The sequence below is a fragment of the Lissotriton helveticus genome, chromosome 7 (assembly GCF_964261635.1).
Source record: "Lissotriton helveticus chromosome 7, aLisHel1.1, whole genome shotgun sequence".
In the NCBI taxonomy this organism is placed as follows: domain Eukaryota; kingdom Metazoa; phylum Chordata; class Amphibia; order Caudata; family Salamandridae; genus Lissotriton; species Lissotriton helveticus.
In genome coordinates, this window is record NC_136068.1 from 439,491,654 (window position 1) to 439,510,064 (window position 18,411).

General features: G+C 45.4%; 1 protein-coding gene across 7 annotated transcripts in view; it reads left to right on the forward strand.

The window, feature by feature from the left end:
• Positions 1–18,411, forward strand: part of SGF29 (SAGA complex associated factor 29) — a 215,530-nt gene that overhangs the window by 77,945 nt on the left and 119,174 nt on the right. For all 7 annotated transcript variants that reach the window (XM_078652345.1, XM_078652347.1, XM_078652344.1 and 4 more), the window contains 3 exons: positions 13,271–13,346; positions 14,773–14,845; positions 15,151–15,215. In XM_078652345.1, coding sequence (XP_078508471.1) covers positions 13,271–13,346; positions 14,773–14,845; positions 15,151–15,215 — 214 coding nt within the window. The remainder of the gene's footprint in view (positions 1–13,270; positions 13,347–14,772; positions 14,846–15,150; positions 15,216–18,411) is intronic.

Genomic DNA, 18,411 nt, shown 5'->3' on the forward strand with positions numbered 1-18,411 from the left:
AGGGAGATGTGCACGCCAAGACGAGTAAGAGTTCGCAATAGTGATCTCTCGTCACTAGAGGGTCCACGTACCTTTCACTAGAGTCTAGTGAAAGTGACGTGGACCAGCCCAATGCTGACAGGGGTGTCTGGAACGTACCAAAGGTACGCTTATGAGCCCCGTAAAAGCCCACGCACTCGTTGATAAAGACCGGTGGTGCGGGCAGGTCTGGAGCAGGGCAAGGCTGGCATTGGTGCTGCGAGTGCACTCAACGTATCTCAGAGGCATTATGAGTTTTAGTTTTGAGTTGAATAACAATAAATACCCTCCATTGAAAAGGTCCAGTGAGTGGAAGCGCGCTTTAGAAATAGATGAGATGTTTGTGATGTTTGTTTTAGGTGTTGCTCTGCCACTTTGGGGGTTTGGCTGCGCAAATTCAAAGCACCGGAAATGCACACTTACTATAAAATGACCTAATGCCCGGCAGTCAGGGCCAACAGAGGCGATCGCGGGCAGGCTGCACCCGGACAAGAAGGGCACCGCATATATTTTCGAATTGTGATGTTTCTGTCATCACTGTTCATCGGATCTCATTCCCCTGTTAAGAAATCTTATATCACACAACAGTATTTAATTACGAATAATCGCATATTTGTTAGACAAATGCGCTGGCACTTAAACACCTATCAAGCGAGAGTTACAATTTGGATAGAAACATATCTTACATTGCAGGGCAAACTGTGACATTCCCTCAACAAAACACAAGTGTAACTGTCAGCTTCGTCAGAATGAGTGCCACTCTGCTCCACGCCTTGAAGGCGTCACTCTAACATCCACCATTTCTGCAGAATGTCTGCGGGCCTGCCCGCCCGTCACCAGAGGCACCAACACTGCAGTGCTGCCGGCACTATTTATGCCAAAAATATCCCTTCCGCACTCCGATCATTTACGCTTACTATTCTTTAAATCCAAGTTTGAGATAAACATTTCACATTTACTTACGAACCTTCAATAGCTCGCCTGCAACCGCTTTAGTATATGATCAGTGATTTATAAAACTAACAGCATAAATTCCAACGAAAATACAACATTTCTGTGATAAACACATCAGAGGCAATGCAAGAAATACAGCAATTGATATTTATAGTATAGATGAAAGGTGTGCTAATAATATGATCGCAAATATAATAATAAGAACATTAATAAGAGTCACGACAATTCTAACGACATCCTTTATAGTATGGTGTCAAATGTATATTCGGATTTTATGTTAATGTTTTTGTATTAACTAATAAGGTATTATACTTGCTATACTGTGGTGTGCGACCGTGTGTGGCATTGAAGAGTGTGTCTTCCACACAAACATAATCACATCATATATATTTTAAGCAACCTAACTAGATATGTTTTCGCAGTATCAACTCCATGCAAGGTCCAGTTCAGCGAGTGAGGCGGATCCATGTGTGGGTGATTATTCTGTCTACAAACAGTCCAGATAAATAGCTTGTAATTGTATGTGCGTATCATATTTAACACCTATTTGAATGCGGGCTGTTCATTTAGGAGAGAACGGGTCATAGTTATTGATTTAACAGGAAACATTTTTTTGAAGTCAAGTCTTTTTTTTATTTCACCCCCAGAACAGGGAGTAGCAATAGAGTGACTGGTACACAGCGTTAAGCCTACAACCCATTCTGGGCCGGCCGCGTCATGGCAAGATGCAATAAATAACATTGATAGTTCTCGTATTCAACAACCTTGTACACAGCGTTCCGCCTACAACCCATCAGGGCCGGCCGCGTCATATTTTACCCAGTGGATGCCGGGCAGTCACTGCCTAAGATGGCCCGGTCCTAAGACCAAATGTAACCATTAAACCAGAAAGGTTAGAACTATGAGACCAATGAGGTCTGAACTTCAACAGAATGTCAGAAAGGATGACAGCAGGTCAGAGAAGACCGTAGGAATAAGTAAAGAGATAAGACTAGGAAAGGAAAGGGGCTCAGAGTGCATCGGAGAGGGCGGGGGGTAGAGGGGAGAGCATCGTGCCGGTCAACTGGACAACTTGTAGCACCTACATTGTTCTAGGCCTCACGCACTGGGGCTTCTATGACAGCAGCCTGTCTGGTTCAGGAGGGACCACGGCGTCCTCCACTAGCCGCAGCGCCCGGGGCTTGAGGGGCATGTGACGCGCATGTTCTACTGCACATAAATATTTCACCAGGGGTTGCCACACCACCTTAAAGCGTATGTCGCGACCTGTAATCTAGCTGTGAGAAGTTCCATTGTTATGACATGCCAGAGTCGCACAAACCACGCAGCAATGGGCGGCGCTTCCGTCTTTTTCCAATATAAAGCAATGAGCTGCTTAGCTGCTCCTAGCATTTGAAGCGCCAATGCCCAGTCGCTCCGGGTTAGAGCCTTTAGGCCAGCAGGTTTGACACCCAGCAGTAGCGTGCTAGTGGCTTCAGGTAGAGGAAACCCCAGTACCCCTCTGATGTGGCTTAAGACCTCCTTCCAGAAGAGGGTCAGCGAAGAGCAGGTCCACCATATGTGTAGAAAATCTCCAGTCGCAGACCGACACCTCCAGCACTCAGGGGAAGAGGCCGGGAACATTTTGTGCAACTGCTGTGGCGTGTAGTACCACTGGGTCATCATTTTATATGCATGCTCCTGTTGTGGTATGCTATGGTATATTTTGGGTATGTCGCGCCGCAAACGGTACAACTGTGCCGGAATGATGTCTGTGCCTGAGATGGAATGCCAACGTTGCTGGTACGGATGGGAGGGCGGCGTGTGCGGGTGCTGTAGGATCTGATAAATTTTTGAGATCAGGCCCTTCGATTCAGTAAAGGAGCGAGCTAGCCGCTCGAACGGGGTGAAAGCGCGTGTGGCCGCCTGATATGTGTCATCTGCCAATACCCAATGCCTCAATTGAGCATATTGCATTTCAGCCCCGGGCGGTACTCTGAATTTCTCCCTGCAGTGGGCGAAGGTCTTGAGAGAGCCCCCATCAAATAGATCCGTAAGTACTCTACAGTTGCCCTGAGGCCACTTGCGAAAAGCCCTGGTACGATGGGCCGGGGAAAGCTCGGGTTCCCTTCAATTGGGGTGTGAGGCGAGGGAAAGGTCGTGAGGCCCTTGCGTACCGCTATTCTATCCCAGATCTCCAGCACCGTTTTCGTGGGCACCGCCAAGTATGCACTCGGAGACCGCCCCACCTCAGATTTCCACGCCACGTCCCAGATGGTGCGCCCAGTCACGGCTCTGTCCATGTGTAGCCACCCCTTCTCGCTCTCAGTTACGCCCCATTCAACTATAAAACGAAGGTGCGCAGCCCAATAGTACTCCACCAGGTTAGGGCAGGCCAGTCCCCCCCGATCTCGTGGCACCAACAGAAGAGCTTGGGAGAAGCGAGGCCCCCTTCCCCTCCCAGATGAAGTTGGTCAGATCTCGCTGCAAACCTCTTGTTATGCAGCGGTATGGGAGTGGGGAGACACTGAAATAAATATAAGATTTTGGGTAGAATGGACATCTTAATTGCATTGATTCTGCCCAGCCATGACTGCACAAGCAGCTTCCCCCGCCGCAGATCTTCAAGGACCGATCGTCGACACTCCCTCCAGTTGTCTTGCTTCCAGCCGTCCAGCGAGGGGGTCAACTGTAGGCCAAGATACCGGATATGCTGGGCCGTCCATCGATAAGGGGCTATCTGTTCCAGATGAGGGATTTCTGTCTTCGGGATGGTAAGGTTGAGTGCCCAGGACTTGTTGTGGTTGATTTTCAGGCCAGAGACACGTTCAAAAAGGCACATCGCTGAATGCACTGCCGGCAGGCACTCTCGGGGCTTTGTGAGAGTAAGGATGAGGTCATCCGCGAAGAGCGCTACTTTGTTGTCTTGGCCGCCTAGAGGGATGCCATGGATGTTAGGGGCCCGACGAACCATATCCGCTAGAGGCTCTATTGCCAGGGCAAATAATAGGGGCAAGAGCCGGCAGCCCTGTCTGGTTCCCCTCCTGATGTTAAACGGCTCCGTGAGCTGTCCGTTGACTCTAATCCTGGCCCGCGGTGCAAGGTACGGTGCCATGATCCTAGTGATCATCTTCTGGCCAAGTCCTATCTTATGTAGTACCGCCCTTAGGAAGGACCAGTCCACCCAATCGAACGCCTTTTCCGCGTCTAGCGAGAGAAGACAGGCTGGGATCTTCCAGTGATGGGCCTTCCCTACCAGGTGTGCGACCCTGCACATGTTGTCCGCCCCCTGTCGGTTGCGGATGAAACCCACCTGATCTGGGTCTATCAAGCCCGGCATATGGGGGTCCAATCGCTTCGCTAGCAACTCAGTGTATATTTTAAAGTCAGTGTTTAGTAAAGCAATCGGGCGGTACGACGCGCACATTGTAGCATCTTTCCCAGACTTCAAGATTAAGGCAATTTCCGCCAGACCCATGTCAGGGGACGGCCCCTCCTCATCAGTAAAGGAGTTGTATAGCCGGAGAAGGTAGGGTCCAGGCTGCGCCTGGTACATGCGATAGAAGGATAGAGGGAGCCCATCAGGCCCCGGAGTTTTCCCCAGGGGGAGCTCTCGGATGGCCGATGTTATCTCCTCCTGCGTGATCGGTTCCTCCATTAACTTCGCATAATGGGGATGTAGCGTCGTCCCCCATACTGCCCCAGTACTTCCTCCACCAGCTCTGGAGGCGGTTTCTCCTCCGTATACAGTGCCGCGTAGTAGTCCCTAAAAGCCTGACATTTATCCTTCGCCGCCACGACTCTGGTCCCATTCGGTAATTGAACGTTCGCTATATGCGCTTTAGCGGCACGGGCTCTCAGCCTCCTCGCCAGTAGCCTCCCCACCTTGTCCCCACCCTCGAAATACCTCTGTTTTAATGCTAAGAGGGATTTCTCCACCCTATTTGCGCGCAACATCCGGAGCTGTCCTCTAAGATTAGCTAACTGCCGTCTCGACCGCAGGGTAGGACAACCCTGGTCCTGCATCTCCGCCTTCTTTAAGTCTCCCTTTAGCTTGTCCTCCAGTGCTCGTGCCTCGCGTGTCCCTCCAGTGCTCGTGCCTCGCGCGTCCTCTCGATCGAGAGGGATGTGATATGCCCCGTATCGTGGCCTTGAAGGCGTCTCAGACCACTGGAAAGGGCGTCTCAGGCAGGTCATTATGCTCAAAGTAGGAGACAATGGCCCCCCTGATGTCGTCAACATCCGCCGCATCTCGAAGGATACTCGGCGGTAGACACCACCTTCGTTCCCGGGCAGGACAAGCGACCGGGTCCTGCAGGAGTAACAACGTGGGCGTGGTCGGAGAGTGAGATATCGGACATATTGACCCCTAGTGCATCGCGGGAGAGATCGTGAGATATAAACAAATAATCGATGCGAGAGTAGGATCGATGAGCATGTGAGTAGAACGAGTACTCCCTCTTGTCTGGGGAGAAGTAACGCCACACATCGAACAGCCCTAAGTCTGTCATCTGCTTGCGCAGTGCCGAGGACATTGCCCCCGCACCACTGAAGGAGCCCTCGCTCCGATCCATCTCAGGGCTCCAGACTAAGTTAAGGTCCCCCCCTATGATGAGCGAGGGGCCTCTCTGCGGCACTTGTTCCCTCAAAAGGGGTCGAAGGTAGCGGTCTTGCGCCTGGTTAGGGGCATATATATTATACAGCGTGAAGCGGCGGCACCCAACCTCCACACCCACTCTAAGGAAGCGCCCATCACCACCTCGAAAGGGCCTGTCGCCTCCCCGCCTGATGCCAGCCCTGCACAGTATCGCCACTCCTGCTATCTTTGTGTCTGCTACAGCCCAGAACTGAAGAGGGTACCTTGGGGAAACATTTTTTTGAAATAAGTGACATGTACTGGAATTCATTGATTGCATTTTTATTCACCCTTAATGTGTAGATGTTCACAACCAGGAGAGCTTTTGTTTTCTTTTTTAGACGCCCGCTAACTGTTCTTTTTAGCCAGACCCTTGATTGTTGTCAGGGCTTACAAATGAACGCATCCATCCAAGTCCCTCATCAAGGGCGGCAAGTGCACCAGGCAGACTGATGCTGTCTGTAGCCAGGGGATGTCCCCTTGAAGGCGCAGCATGGGTCTACAGATGCCAGTGAGCCTTCAAACGAATTAGTGTTGCTTTAAAGAGAATGTCGATCAAGAAGTGCTCGAGCCTGTACATGGGCGTTTGTGTGTGATGGTAAAAGTGATTTATCCTTTTCCAGTGTCACATAGAAGGGAGCGGAATCGACCTCTGTAGAAAGGATCACTGGCTGCCTAATGATGGGGAGACGAGGAAGAGCTTTTCTGCCCCTCATGCTTTTAGGGTGCTTGAGTAAACCGCAATGTTAGTTACGCCTCATTGGTATAGTGTAGATTTGTTTTTTAGAGTGTCAGGGGCCTAGTCCCCGCCCCCCCTTCTTACCTGCACTCACCGGCCGTCACTGAGAGTGGTGTATGTGCCCTCTCTGTGTATTAAAATGGAGGCCCCGGCTCACACTGAGTCGTGCACAGATTGACCATTTGTTAGATTGTGAAGCTGCAGCAACCGCATCAAAGTGAACAGGATGTCCAAATTTATTTGACTGCAGTAATAGGGATAACCTAGTAAGAAAGGTTATTGTGTGCCATCTGCACAGATCTGCGCTGTAACCTGGGTAAGATCACGTCAGTCAACACTGATGCAATCCTTTTAAAACTGACGAGACGAGAAACATTGCGTTGGGAGAGACAACGTTGGGTTTAAGATGTTGGGGTGTTTTAGCCTATTTAGCTTATTTTCAGCATTTAATTTTGTACCATTCAATAGATTACAGACCACTGTGTGCGTGTGGCTCTCTCTGTGTGTGCGGCTCTCTGTGTGTGCGGCTCTCTGTGTGTGCGGCTCTCTGTGTGTGCGGCTCTCTGTGTGTGCGGCTCTCTGTGTGTGTGGCTCTCTGTGTGTGTGTGTGGCTCTGTGTCCGCTAATACTCTACTACTCTCTAATGCTCACCTATTGCCATTGTAAATGACAATGCCATTTATTTAGGTTTTAAAAAAAACAAAAACTGCCATTCGCAATGCCAATAGCTCTAACTTTAACAAAGCCGAGACCATTGTATTGTAAATGCTTGTTTTGTTTGTAATGTATGTCTCACCTTTTTGATTTTCCCTCGATCCGAGGCACAAGATGGTTGGCAACACGTTGTGATTTGGAGTGTTGGCAGCCAATTAAAATGAAGCTCGTGCTGGGGAGGAGATGTATGGTTAGGCTCCGCCCAGATATTTCTTTGTCCTTTAATATTTCAAAAACTACTGAATGGATTTCACCATTTAAAAAAAAAAAGGGTGCTTCCTCAACCAAGACCTACATTTTTGCCAAATTTGGTGCAATTCCGTTGAGCAGTTCAGGCTGTAGCCTGTACCAAAATTTCCTATAGAAATTAACATGGAGAAAATGCAGTTTGGCACACCCCTTTTTTCTCGCCCCCCCCCCCCCCCCCCCCCCTGCACGAATCACACCCCGAAACCTTGAACAGAGAAACTGGGACGGGCCGACCCATTACTTTAGAAAATTTCGCGAAGATTAGTCAAAAGGCGCCAAAGATATTGGCAAATCAATAACTGCTTTTACTATGGAAACTAGGTTCTAACTATAACTACCTACTGGCGACCGCCAGTAAGATATATATATATATATATATATATATATATATATATATATATATATATATATATATATATATATATATATATATATATATATATCCATCCATGAATGAGCATCTTGGAGTGAACTTTATTATTGATAGTCTGTCAAACCTTTCGCTTGTTCTTTGCTTATGGTGACGACCTATAGCTCTAGGCAGTCCTTTCTTTCTCTAGAACCCTTTTGGCCACCCAGACTGCTTTTTTTGCATCCTTTGCAATTTGTGCTCGGCCTCATTTCCTGGTTCATTTGTTAGTTTTCCGACTTTCTTGTTTAGTAGGGCACCAGTGCTCTTCAAGGATTGATTGTACAATGTATTAGCGTGGTTGGGGGGGCGTCTAGCATATATCTTTCTTGTTTCCTTCTTCCACTTAAAGAAGCTAGTAATGAAGACTTTATCTTTTACCAAATGGTGACTGTTTGACGTTGATGTGAAGTAGGCCGGTGAAATTTGTGTGTTCCACTTTTTATTTTCCATCTTTGCTTTGAAAGTACATTTTAAAACTTTAGTCATCATTACTTGGCCTGTAGCTATAACTGTATACAAATAAGGGTTTGTATAGTGATAGTATTTGTGGAAAAGTATCACTTTCATAACGCTTTAGGATTGAAAAAGAGTGATTTTGTTAGAAAATTGAACAAGAAACAAAGGTGTAGTGCAGTACTGCACAGCTATTGGTAGAGTAATGAGTATGTGACATGGGTTGATCACCAACAAAAGGACCATTTAAAGCCCACAAGCAGAGGCTTTCTAAGATGGACAGCAGATGTCCATTGGTGTCTTTTGTCTGTTGGCATGTGGTTTGCAGCAATCTTTACAAAATAGCATTTTTCATGCTGTAGTGAGATCCTCTTATCATGGAATTATTTAGATTAGAATAGAAGTCTCCAATGAAAATCCTTTTATTGCAATTTCTATTCTATCCAGCTGGTGATGGTTTTAATGTTCTATTTCTTTAGTTTGGACGATGGCTTTACAAACAAGTTAATTATACTTGAGATGCTGGCTGGTTCATGCCCAATGCCCTATTTAAGATCTCCAACATCAATACGTTATTGATCTCTATTAAAATGTTGCTACTGTTATATAAATTGCGACCCCCTCTGACATTTTCCATTCTATTTGATCTCTGTGCTGGGGTGTAGAATTAATTTACTGGCTACTTTACTTACAACGCCTCGGAATCCATTCCAACAGCCATCTTTTATTGCGGTCTCTGCCCTTTGAATCCTCTTTAGATTACTTTCTGATATGAAATCTCAGGTGACTGTAATTAAATTGTAGATCAGTGCGGTTGCTTGGAGTGGACCAATACCATTTTCGGGTTCTTAAAAACGTATTGGATATACTATTTTTGTGTCGCTTCTTGAAAGACCACAGGGTAGCGTTCAGGTGCTTCCTTTATGATGGAGATTCACCAATTGTAGAAGATTTCTTTTCGAAAGTATATATTTAGCGATTTCCTCTGATGCTCAGTGTAACTAGGACAGTTTGTGTATTTTACCTGCGTAATAAATGGTTGGAACTGGATGTTGCAACTGGGTGGAGTTAAAGGGCCATATGTATCAAGCTAATTAGCATTCGCAAAGGCCGAAATTCTGCTAATTTCGGCCTTTGCGAATGCTAATTAGCTAAATGGTATGTATCAAACATGTTTGATGCAAAATAAGGAATAGCAAAATTTGCTATTCCTTATTTTGCGATTACACTTAAGGAATCGCAAATTTTGCGATTCCTTAAATGCAATGTATCAAACAAAAAATATTCAAAAAATGCCATTAAGGATTCGTAAATTACCACCAACTTCTAGTTGGTGGTAAGTTGCGAATTCTTTTCAAAAAGCTTTTTTCCAAAAAACCAAAGGTGCCATATGACGCCCATACATGCCCTTAGGGCATGTATGTGCGCCATATGCCCCCAAATGTCTTTTTCAGGGGTGCAGCAGGGTGTTCTTGAGACACCCCTGCACCCTTGAAAAAATTCCTAATTTGCGATTAGCAAATTGCTAATCGCAAATTGCGCTTTCATTCCTATGGGCCTCCTGGCCCATGGAAATAAATGGGTAATTTGCGATTAGCAATGTGCTAATCGGAAATTAGGAATGCTAAGGAATCGCTATTGAAAAGCGATTTTGTACATACATACCGTTTTGCGAATTCCAAATAGCGATTCCTTAAAATTCGCTATTTGGAATTCGCTAAAAGGAAGTATGATACATATGGCCCAAAATGCCTTAGATGTTCTTGTGCAGTCAGTCGCTTTTCTATATTGTGTCAGTTTAAGATGTCAGCCCAACTGCTTGATATATTTTCGGGTTGGGAAAGAGTGATTAAGGTAGATTTTTCCCAAGATATGGGGAATCGTTTGTCTGTCGTCATTAGTTGTTCTTATTTATAGTTTGCTAAGGGAATTGCTGTATTGATAACAGTACAGGTGTAGATATTTTCCATTCCTTTGTGTGACTTCTGCTTTGCATATTGTGTTCAGGGTGCTCTGGCTGAGGAAGTGTCTTAGTTATGAATGTTTGATGTTTCCAGTTTTCTTTTGTATTTGGATTGATTGTAATTTAGTCGCATGTTACATTTCGCCTTTGTTTGCATAATGTGTCCCTGCTGTTTAATTGTTACGATACTCATGACGAATTACCAAAGTTGTTGGTGGAAATAAATCTATTTTGTTTAACAGTATTGGTTTTTTTTGGGGCCCCTTGGTATGAACTAGTTTGTGTACACTATCTAATTATGTTCCTTAACAGATTTTATAGTCTCATATTAAAAAAACTACAATGTTCCATTTTTATTGTTGCTTTAGTTTCTCTGCTTTGATCGATTTTCTTACGTTTCCTGAGCTACTTTTTAAAAATATTTTTGGAGTTTTGAAAGGCGATTGTCGTTCTTTGTCCAGGTTAGTTTCAGAGTTAATTCCTTGTCTGTTCTCTTTTTGCTTAACAGAGGTGCCTTTAAATCCCCGGGAGCAACTAATGGGGGATGTTAAAGTCCGGAGTGGCGAGTTTAATGGTTTATAGGTGATAGAAGTATGTTGTACCTTCACCACTCATTTTAGTTGGTTGTTCTTAGCTTGGGTGTTTTCTTCTTTACTTGGGTGTTGTCTTCTTTATATCTGCAGTTGTTGGTTACAAATTGATTCTTGGTGCAGAACTGTTCTTAGCTGTACTTGCTCTGTATTTTTGGTTAATTTATCTTCCTCCACTAGTGAGGTCAAAACCGCGGGTAGAGAACTTAGTTTGTCTATGATGTATGTGAATGAGCAAGTGTGCTGGTTTAGTTCAGATGAGATGCCTGTTTGCACCAAATTGTTTTATATAAATTGAGACCTCATATTCTGGCCTCTATTGCAGCTGCATACTGCACCAGATATTCTAGTAAGGCTATTTGTATTTCAGATTTGGCCGACTGATAGGCCAATGTTTAATCTTTGTGTCTAGAGTGCAAAAAGTAGTTTCCAGACCGCTTGTGATTTTTCTTCTTTAGATGAAAGAGAATGTGCCATAGACCTAAGCCATCAAGCCATTTCGCTATCATTAGCATTTCAATTTTGTGAAGAGGCACTGCCTAATGATTTCACGACCCTATTCTGATCAGGCGAGCTAATCCTGGGTGATCCATTGTTCTTGTGGTTGGAGATTGAGTGAGTAGATTGACACGTATTCCATAACTTTTTTCGGTGATAAATTGTTCATCATTTCTTCGAATTTGATTAGAGTTGAAGATGTGAAGGGTACTGACGAAGGAGTTTATGGTTTAATCTGCCAATTCCTAGGTGAGTTATATATTCTAAACTGCCATCTTGGCGAGGCTGCCTAATATCTGTGAGCTGGGTTTACTTTTCGCAAGGACCTTTTTTAATCCTGGATTTTTATTGTGCAGGTTTAATGAGTTTGTTTCATCGGGTCATATTATGTTATTTTATATGTCTGGAAATGGTGGTGTTGGGTAGCCAGCAAGTTTAATTGGATACAAAAATATCCTCCAGAAGGGTCCGGTAATTTGCATGTGATGCACGCTAATCTATATCTGCTAGTAGATATTTTTACTGTGAACGAGAGAGCAGTTCTCTGTGGTGGGGCAAAGTTTCTGCAGGAAGAGGGAACTCTGGGTCAGATGTACGATAATTTAATGTCTCTAATAGTGATTTATATATTTCAACTTGCAATGAGAGACTCTTGAAATGTACTAATGTACCTTAGGCACATTTGTGATTCCCAAAGGGGTCACATTTGACTTGCCTCATCAATTTTCATGAGTCTGTTGCAATTTACAACCCTTGGGAAGGGGCAATTACACGGGGATGGTGGCCTGCTAGGAACTATGTCTGTTTGCTTTTAAATAAAGCAATTTTTTTTAATGCAGTCCTTTATCTTTAAAGCAAAACGGGATGCGTTTCTAAAAGAAAAATGAAACACTTGTTAAATTTTTTTCAGCGTAGGCAGTAGTCTGTGGCACCACTGCCTGCTCTTAAAAACGTTTTTGCTACCTGGAAATTCCTTCCCATATCAAATGGCTTACTACTTATTGAAGTAGGTGGTAAACTGTGATTGTTTTACAACTTGTTATTAGGAAGGGGGATGCCCTTGGCACGCCCCTTCCTAATAGCGACTTGCAAACCCTATCTCTGTAATAGTTACCTGACAAGCTAAATAGGGTTAGTACATGTATAAAGGCTATTTAGCTGTAGCAAACAGCCGATTTTCCATTTGAGATTGCTAAAAGCCGTCGTACATCTGGCCTTCTGTGGCAAGCCTCTAACCACTAGTTCCCCCATGTGCACCTGGCCCTGCTGCACTCCAGGGGGCAGCACACTGGCAAGGCAGTAGGGTGGGCGGAGATCAAGCTGGCTAGAACGCAGTTTAGCGAGAGCGGACTCATGCTGCTTCCCTCTGCTGTCTTTGCAGCTGCACCGTTCTTCTAAAACCAGCTGTACGGTCAGGTGCAGCTCCTGCTGTGCTACATCTGCTGCCAAACTCCGTGCCGCCCCTCACATCCAACGCCCCTGCCTGTTCCGGCTTCCGCTCTGCCGGCTCGCAGCAGGCGTATCAGTCCTATATCAGCCAACATTATGAGCATACGTTTTTGCCAATAGTGGTGGTGCTGTGGAATTAGGACTGTGGCATATCTACTCTCAAATAAAAAACAATGTGATTTGTACCCATTTCACAGACTCCTTGTGAGTTGAGTGTGGGATTCAGCGTATGCATCTCCGCAGATCCCAAACCATGAATTGTAGCAGTGTTAGGGCTGGACACGGAGATAAGGTTTAAGACAGAATTATTTTGAGTTCAGGAAAAGTAAATTATCCCTTGGTTTGTCTCGACAGTTGACTGGAGGTGTGCTGCTTTTTTTTTCTCTTAAATTCACATACTCTGCTAGGGATGTGAAAGAGCAGTTATGACCTGATAGCTGATGGCTTTCAGTCTGTAAATTGCTCTTCGTGTTTTAGCAAGATCTTGATATGTACTGTGTAGAGGAATTTTGACCTGGATTGAAAATCTGATTATATTATGCTGCTTTAGAACCTGTGTAGCAGATACACGTCTTGTGGTAAAATAGTATGTTTGTATCTCGTCACTTTTTTCTAGGAGGAAAGATCGCGAAGCGAACACAACCTGGTGAACATTCAGAAGACTCATGAACGCATGCAAACAGAAAACAAAAGTAAGTGAAGGACAAGGGGAAAGCATCACTGTCCTCTTTGCTACTGGAGACCAGATAGACTAAGAATAAAGGAAGAATTGAAATAATTCCCCTCACCCCCAGAGAACATAGACTGAGGAAAAACGGTGAAGGCTTCAAACCTGGAATTCACTGCAGTAGATGAAACCTGGTTCCTAGTAATTACAGAAAGATCTTAAGGAGGATATTATTGATTTGGTAATTTGTATTGAGATTAACAAATTGAAAGTATACTGCAGGATTAAAGGAAGTTCAAATCAAGTTAGTTCATAAACGGAAGGCTGCAATGTCCGAAGCTACGGAATGAACAACCCAGAGAACTCTTTACAAGTGATGATGATGATCTAGGAAAGTATATTTTGTATGTACTTATGAGACTGACAACGTGAATTGGTGTCTACAATTAAACTGTTATGAGGAAGGGCAGGGTGAACACCAGCCTCAGGTTAGCAACAGTAGGAGGCCAATATGGTGGTAAAATATGACGGATACAAGTGTCCCATAACAATGGAGACAGTTATAAGAAAGTGTAAAAGCACTGGTGGACAGGATTAAAGGTTAGTGAGTGATGCTTGATGTTTCAAAGTAGGATTAATGTGACACAATAGCTTAGGGCAGAGTTAGTGAAGCGTTGGTCCTTCTTTAGGCTTAACAGGATGGTTCCTCTTTCGAGGGGTATGTTAAGAAAAAGGAGCAGATGTGATCTAGTACTGTGAAAAGCAGAACTGATTTTCCAAATTCTTTGTGGCATTTAGTCCATGTGATTCATGTGACTTATTTTATCATTGGTCCTAATTTGGGTTATAGTGCTTGTACCCCCAAGTTATGACCCCGGGGCACCCAAAGTGACTGAGCCTCTATGTTGCATCCAATGTTACAACACATTCATCACCTCAAAATTTGAATGACAGTCCTAACTCCCGAGCCTGTAATGGTATGCTAATGTAATGGTCACGCACCAGGATACTCGCGAGTAATAGAGCGCGCTATAAAATATTTTATAACATAACATTACATAACATATGCTCTTCATTAAGGCATCTTGCCATACCTTTTCATTCTTCTGCTATTTTCACTTCTTAACGTGTTATGTACTGAGCCGCGAACCTCTTCTTTTAGTTATGGAAAGCACAACTCTGTATTTGTCAGCCTACAGCCAATTATTGTTAATTTGAATTATTTGTATGAAAAATAATCCTCTGTTTCAGCTCTATCTTAGTGGATCCGGTTTAATTTTCCTAATTTGCTAATTCTTGTGTGCTTAAATGTTTGCATCAACCCCACAGACACGTTTAGGTATGCTGAGATAGTTCAAGATCCATACTTCTTCCTCGTTGCTCTTGCAGCTTTCACTTGTTTTCTTCCCCACCTTTCAGAATCTCTCACATTGCCCTCCCTACTCTTGCAGTATCTCCATATTACCGAACAAAGTTACGAGGCCTCTACACTACTGCAAAGGCTGATGCTGAAGCGGAATGCAAGTAAGTAACACCCCAAGGGTTTAAAGTTCTCTATCATAAAAGAAAAAGCCAAGGAGTTATGGCTAAGTAGTCTTGTTTTCCAAGTTCATGCCTTTTAGCAGTCCAACGTTGACCTTAGAACAGGAGCATATCTTGACTGGAACAGTGGGAGCATATTTAGTCATCTTCAGAGCGAGCAGGGGTGGTCTGCACTTAGTACCAAATTGTTACAAAAAAGACAGTATGAAAAGGGAAAGGCGAAGTTTGCACATAACTTAATTCTTGCTTGGCACTAGCCCCACTCTATTTTTATGTTTTGCTTACAGCATCCTTCGGAAGGCTTTGGACAAAATTGCAGAAATTAAAGCACTGCTGGACGAGCGGCGGATTGGTAAGTCTTGAAGATATTCCCAAAGTGGCTAAATTTTCTAAGGGGGTTCAGAACAATGACATTTGGCCTAGGGTTTCTGAGAACCCCGTCTTTCTTCTTTCTTATTCCTGTTCTAGCATTTTTTTAAGTCTCGCCTGAGCCAGCGCATCCGCTGGTCTGGCGAGACATTGAGTAAGTGAGCTTTTGAAATCCTACCATGGCCTAAAGCTTGCGGTTACGCGCAAAGGCGCCATCTGGCTTTCCGTCGTGACTCATTGAGCGCTCTTACAGCACGTGATCACTTTCGCGCGCACCACTCGTGGTTTTTTTTTTTTCCTTTTTGCACGCGCACGCTTAACTCCCGGCCTAGATGCATAGTCTTGGCTCTTGTTCTCGGTTCACATGCTGCTAGCCCGTATTGCTCTCTCTCCGCCTGCCCTGGGCATTAGCACGTCTAAAAATAAGTTTAACAGAAGGAGACTCGCTATTGTGTGTGTGTTGGGGTGACTCCTTCCCACTGCACTGCTTATCCGGTCATAACCACTCTGGTTTTCTCTGCTTCCTGTTGGTCTTCCTGGCGTGTTCTGACAATAACAGGAGCTGCTCCGAGGCGCTCTTCATTCTCGAGAATTCCAAATTGCTTGTTATTATATAGCCCACTGTGTTTAGAGCAAAGTGTATGACAACTGTTGGGGGCTGGGTCATTCTAAGTAGATGTACTCAGGCGTCACTGTCCTTTTGGATTTTCCAACTTGTGTGACCGCTCCACGGAAAAGGGTGAAAAGTTACTTGTAAATATACGGCTCTTAACACACTTGAATTCTTGTTCTCCTCGCCGCATCTGCATTGCAGAGATCCGAGGGTGCTTAACAGTGCAAATACCATTATATATTGTGTGATTTATATACACATTTTTTTTTAAGGAGTATAGATAGTTTGTGGGCTTGCAAGAGGTGGATTGGGTATTGTAGTACTGAGGGTTGCAATGGAGACACTAAAAAATGTGCCTGTACCTAACATAGGTCTCACAGTAGTGAAGGGTCTACTTACTAATCTTGGCTTTTGTGCCTGGGTGAGGTATCCAGGGCTGTGACTGAGTGCGGAACCCCTGCTCCCCAGCTTTATCTGGTAATGTGGTCTGTGCAGTACATGTCCAGGCACTTTCATGCAGCAGAGCAGCCATTTGTTGACTAATACCCATTATGATGGCTGCTAGTGTAGACCTCTGCTGTGCACCATTTTAATATAGTAAATCCACCGCATTTACAGCATGTGCTTTTCCAACACGATGGAGCCTTGGTACCGAATAATAACACAAATGTGAAGCGCTCTGATATCTGCAAAGATCTTGTTCGCGCTATATAAAACTTTGAATAAATAAATAAATAAAAACGGACTTAACAATCTTTTTGGTGTGCCCACTGTGCCGCTTATGGTGCAGCATGTCTGAGACGAAGGACAATTTGCACCATCATTCCGCTTTGCCACAGGCACGGTTTGGAAGGAAGCTGCACAGGCATGTCTATCTTCGCCATCACAAACTGAAGTAGCGTTGTAACAATGCAGCATGGGCGTGCCATTTCCATGACTCCGTTTTCAGCTGGGCAGATTAAGGTAAATTATTTTGTTTGACACTACACCTACGTCCTACAAGGTTGTTTCCTTTGGAAAGTCTGTTAATGTGCACCTCAGGCTCTCGTCTTTCAGACCACTTCATTTAGAGACAGCTTAAAACATATTTATGGTGGCAGGAGGGTTGCTTGATCGTCTGTGCAATTAGTGCAAAACAAATCTGCATTTAACACATTTCTAAATTGAGTTATTTATTTAAAAAGTGCAGCAAAAATCAGAAAAGCCTCAAACCGTCTATTTCACAGGTTATAAATCACCCTTAATTTGATGGCTATATTGGAAGGTTTTATTAGAATCCTTCAAACGAATTTCCTGAGTACCTTTTTAATGGCTTGAGGGAAGTGCATACGTGGAATTGCATTGATAGATTTTTCCAACCTTGAAGGGTAAGCCTAAGGCACAAGATGGACGTCAGAAGATGGTCCTGAACACAAAAGTTACCATTGTGTAATCCCAAATTCCTTTTGCGATGTACCAATACCTCCTGGTGTATAATTGACTCCTGGTGTATAAGGATGCCCGGTTTCAAGTCTTGCGAGATTTGTCCCGCATGATGTCAGTGACAGACCCACACCGCAAGTGTCTCTACTGCCTGGAGCGCAACCACGTCCCCGCGTCATGCCTCGACTGCCAGGCCACGGCTCTGAAAACTTTGCGGGAGCAGTCCCGAAAGTTGCTTGAGGCCGAGTTGTCCGATCTGCGCTGTTTAAGGTCCCCATCGAGGGACCAGTCGCGGAGCCACCATCGTTCGATGAAGTCTTCGCACTCGGGTCAGGTGAGACGAAGACGAAGAAGCGGCGTCACTCTTCTCCTTCCCCTAGCCTGTCACCCGACATGGCTCAGAGTGCAGGTGGTGCCTCCCCAGCGGCTCCGGCAGAGCCTACGCAGTCGCCGTCGGCCTACCCGCCCTTCCCGGGTCCGTCGGCAACTCCGGCCCAGCTGCAGGAATTTGTCAGCCATGGCCCCCCTCTTTGGCCCGTCGGAGCGCGCCATCGGGCCCCGCGGGTCCAACTGGGGGTCCTCTCCCTTCTTCGTAAGCAGCTCCGGCCTGACGCTGCCAACGGCTCCGGCCTCGGAGTTGCGTGACCCCCATGGATCCATGCTTGGTTCCCAGCTGATGTCGGTTGACCCCGTATGACCTCCACCTACGTCTAAGGCACCGGCGTCGGCTGGCTCCCCGGCCCATGTCATCCCCGGCTTCCACCTCGACATAGTGGCGGACCAGTGTCGATCGATGCCGGTTCCGACGCCGATAGGGAATTTGTATCCCTTTCTCCATCCTCCTCCATCTTTCCCACCTGCCCAGCAAGTTATGGAGGACTGGGAGGGATCTGAAGACCCTCTCGCAGCCCAATGCCAGTTAGACCCGGACTGGGCAGAGGATTTGGTGGACACCGGTGATCTGGATTTCTCACCAGAACCTGGTGCACTGTCTCCTTCTACTGTGGCTACAGAGGAGGGTGGTACTTATTCAGTGGTGTTGCGTAGGGCAGCAGAGGCTCTCCACCTCGAGCTCCCTACAGTGGCAGTTAGGACTAACCTCCTGTCAGAAATGCTTCGGCCGGCGGCTTCCTCTGCAGAGCCG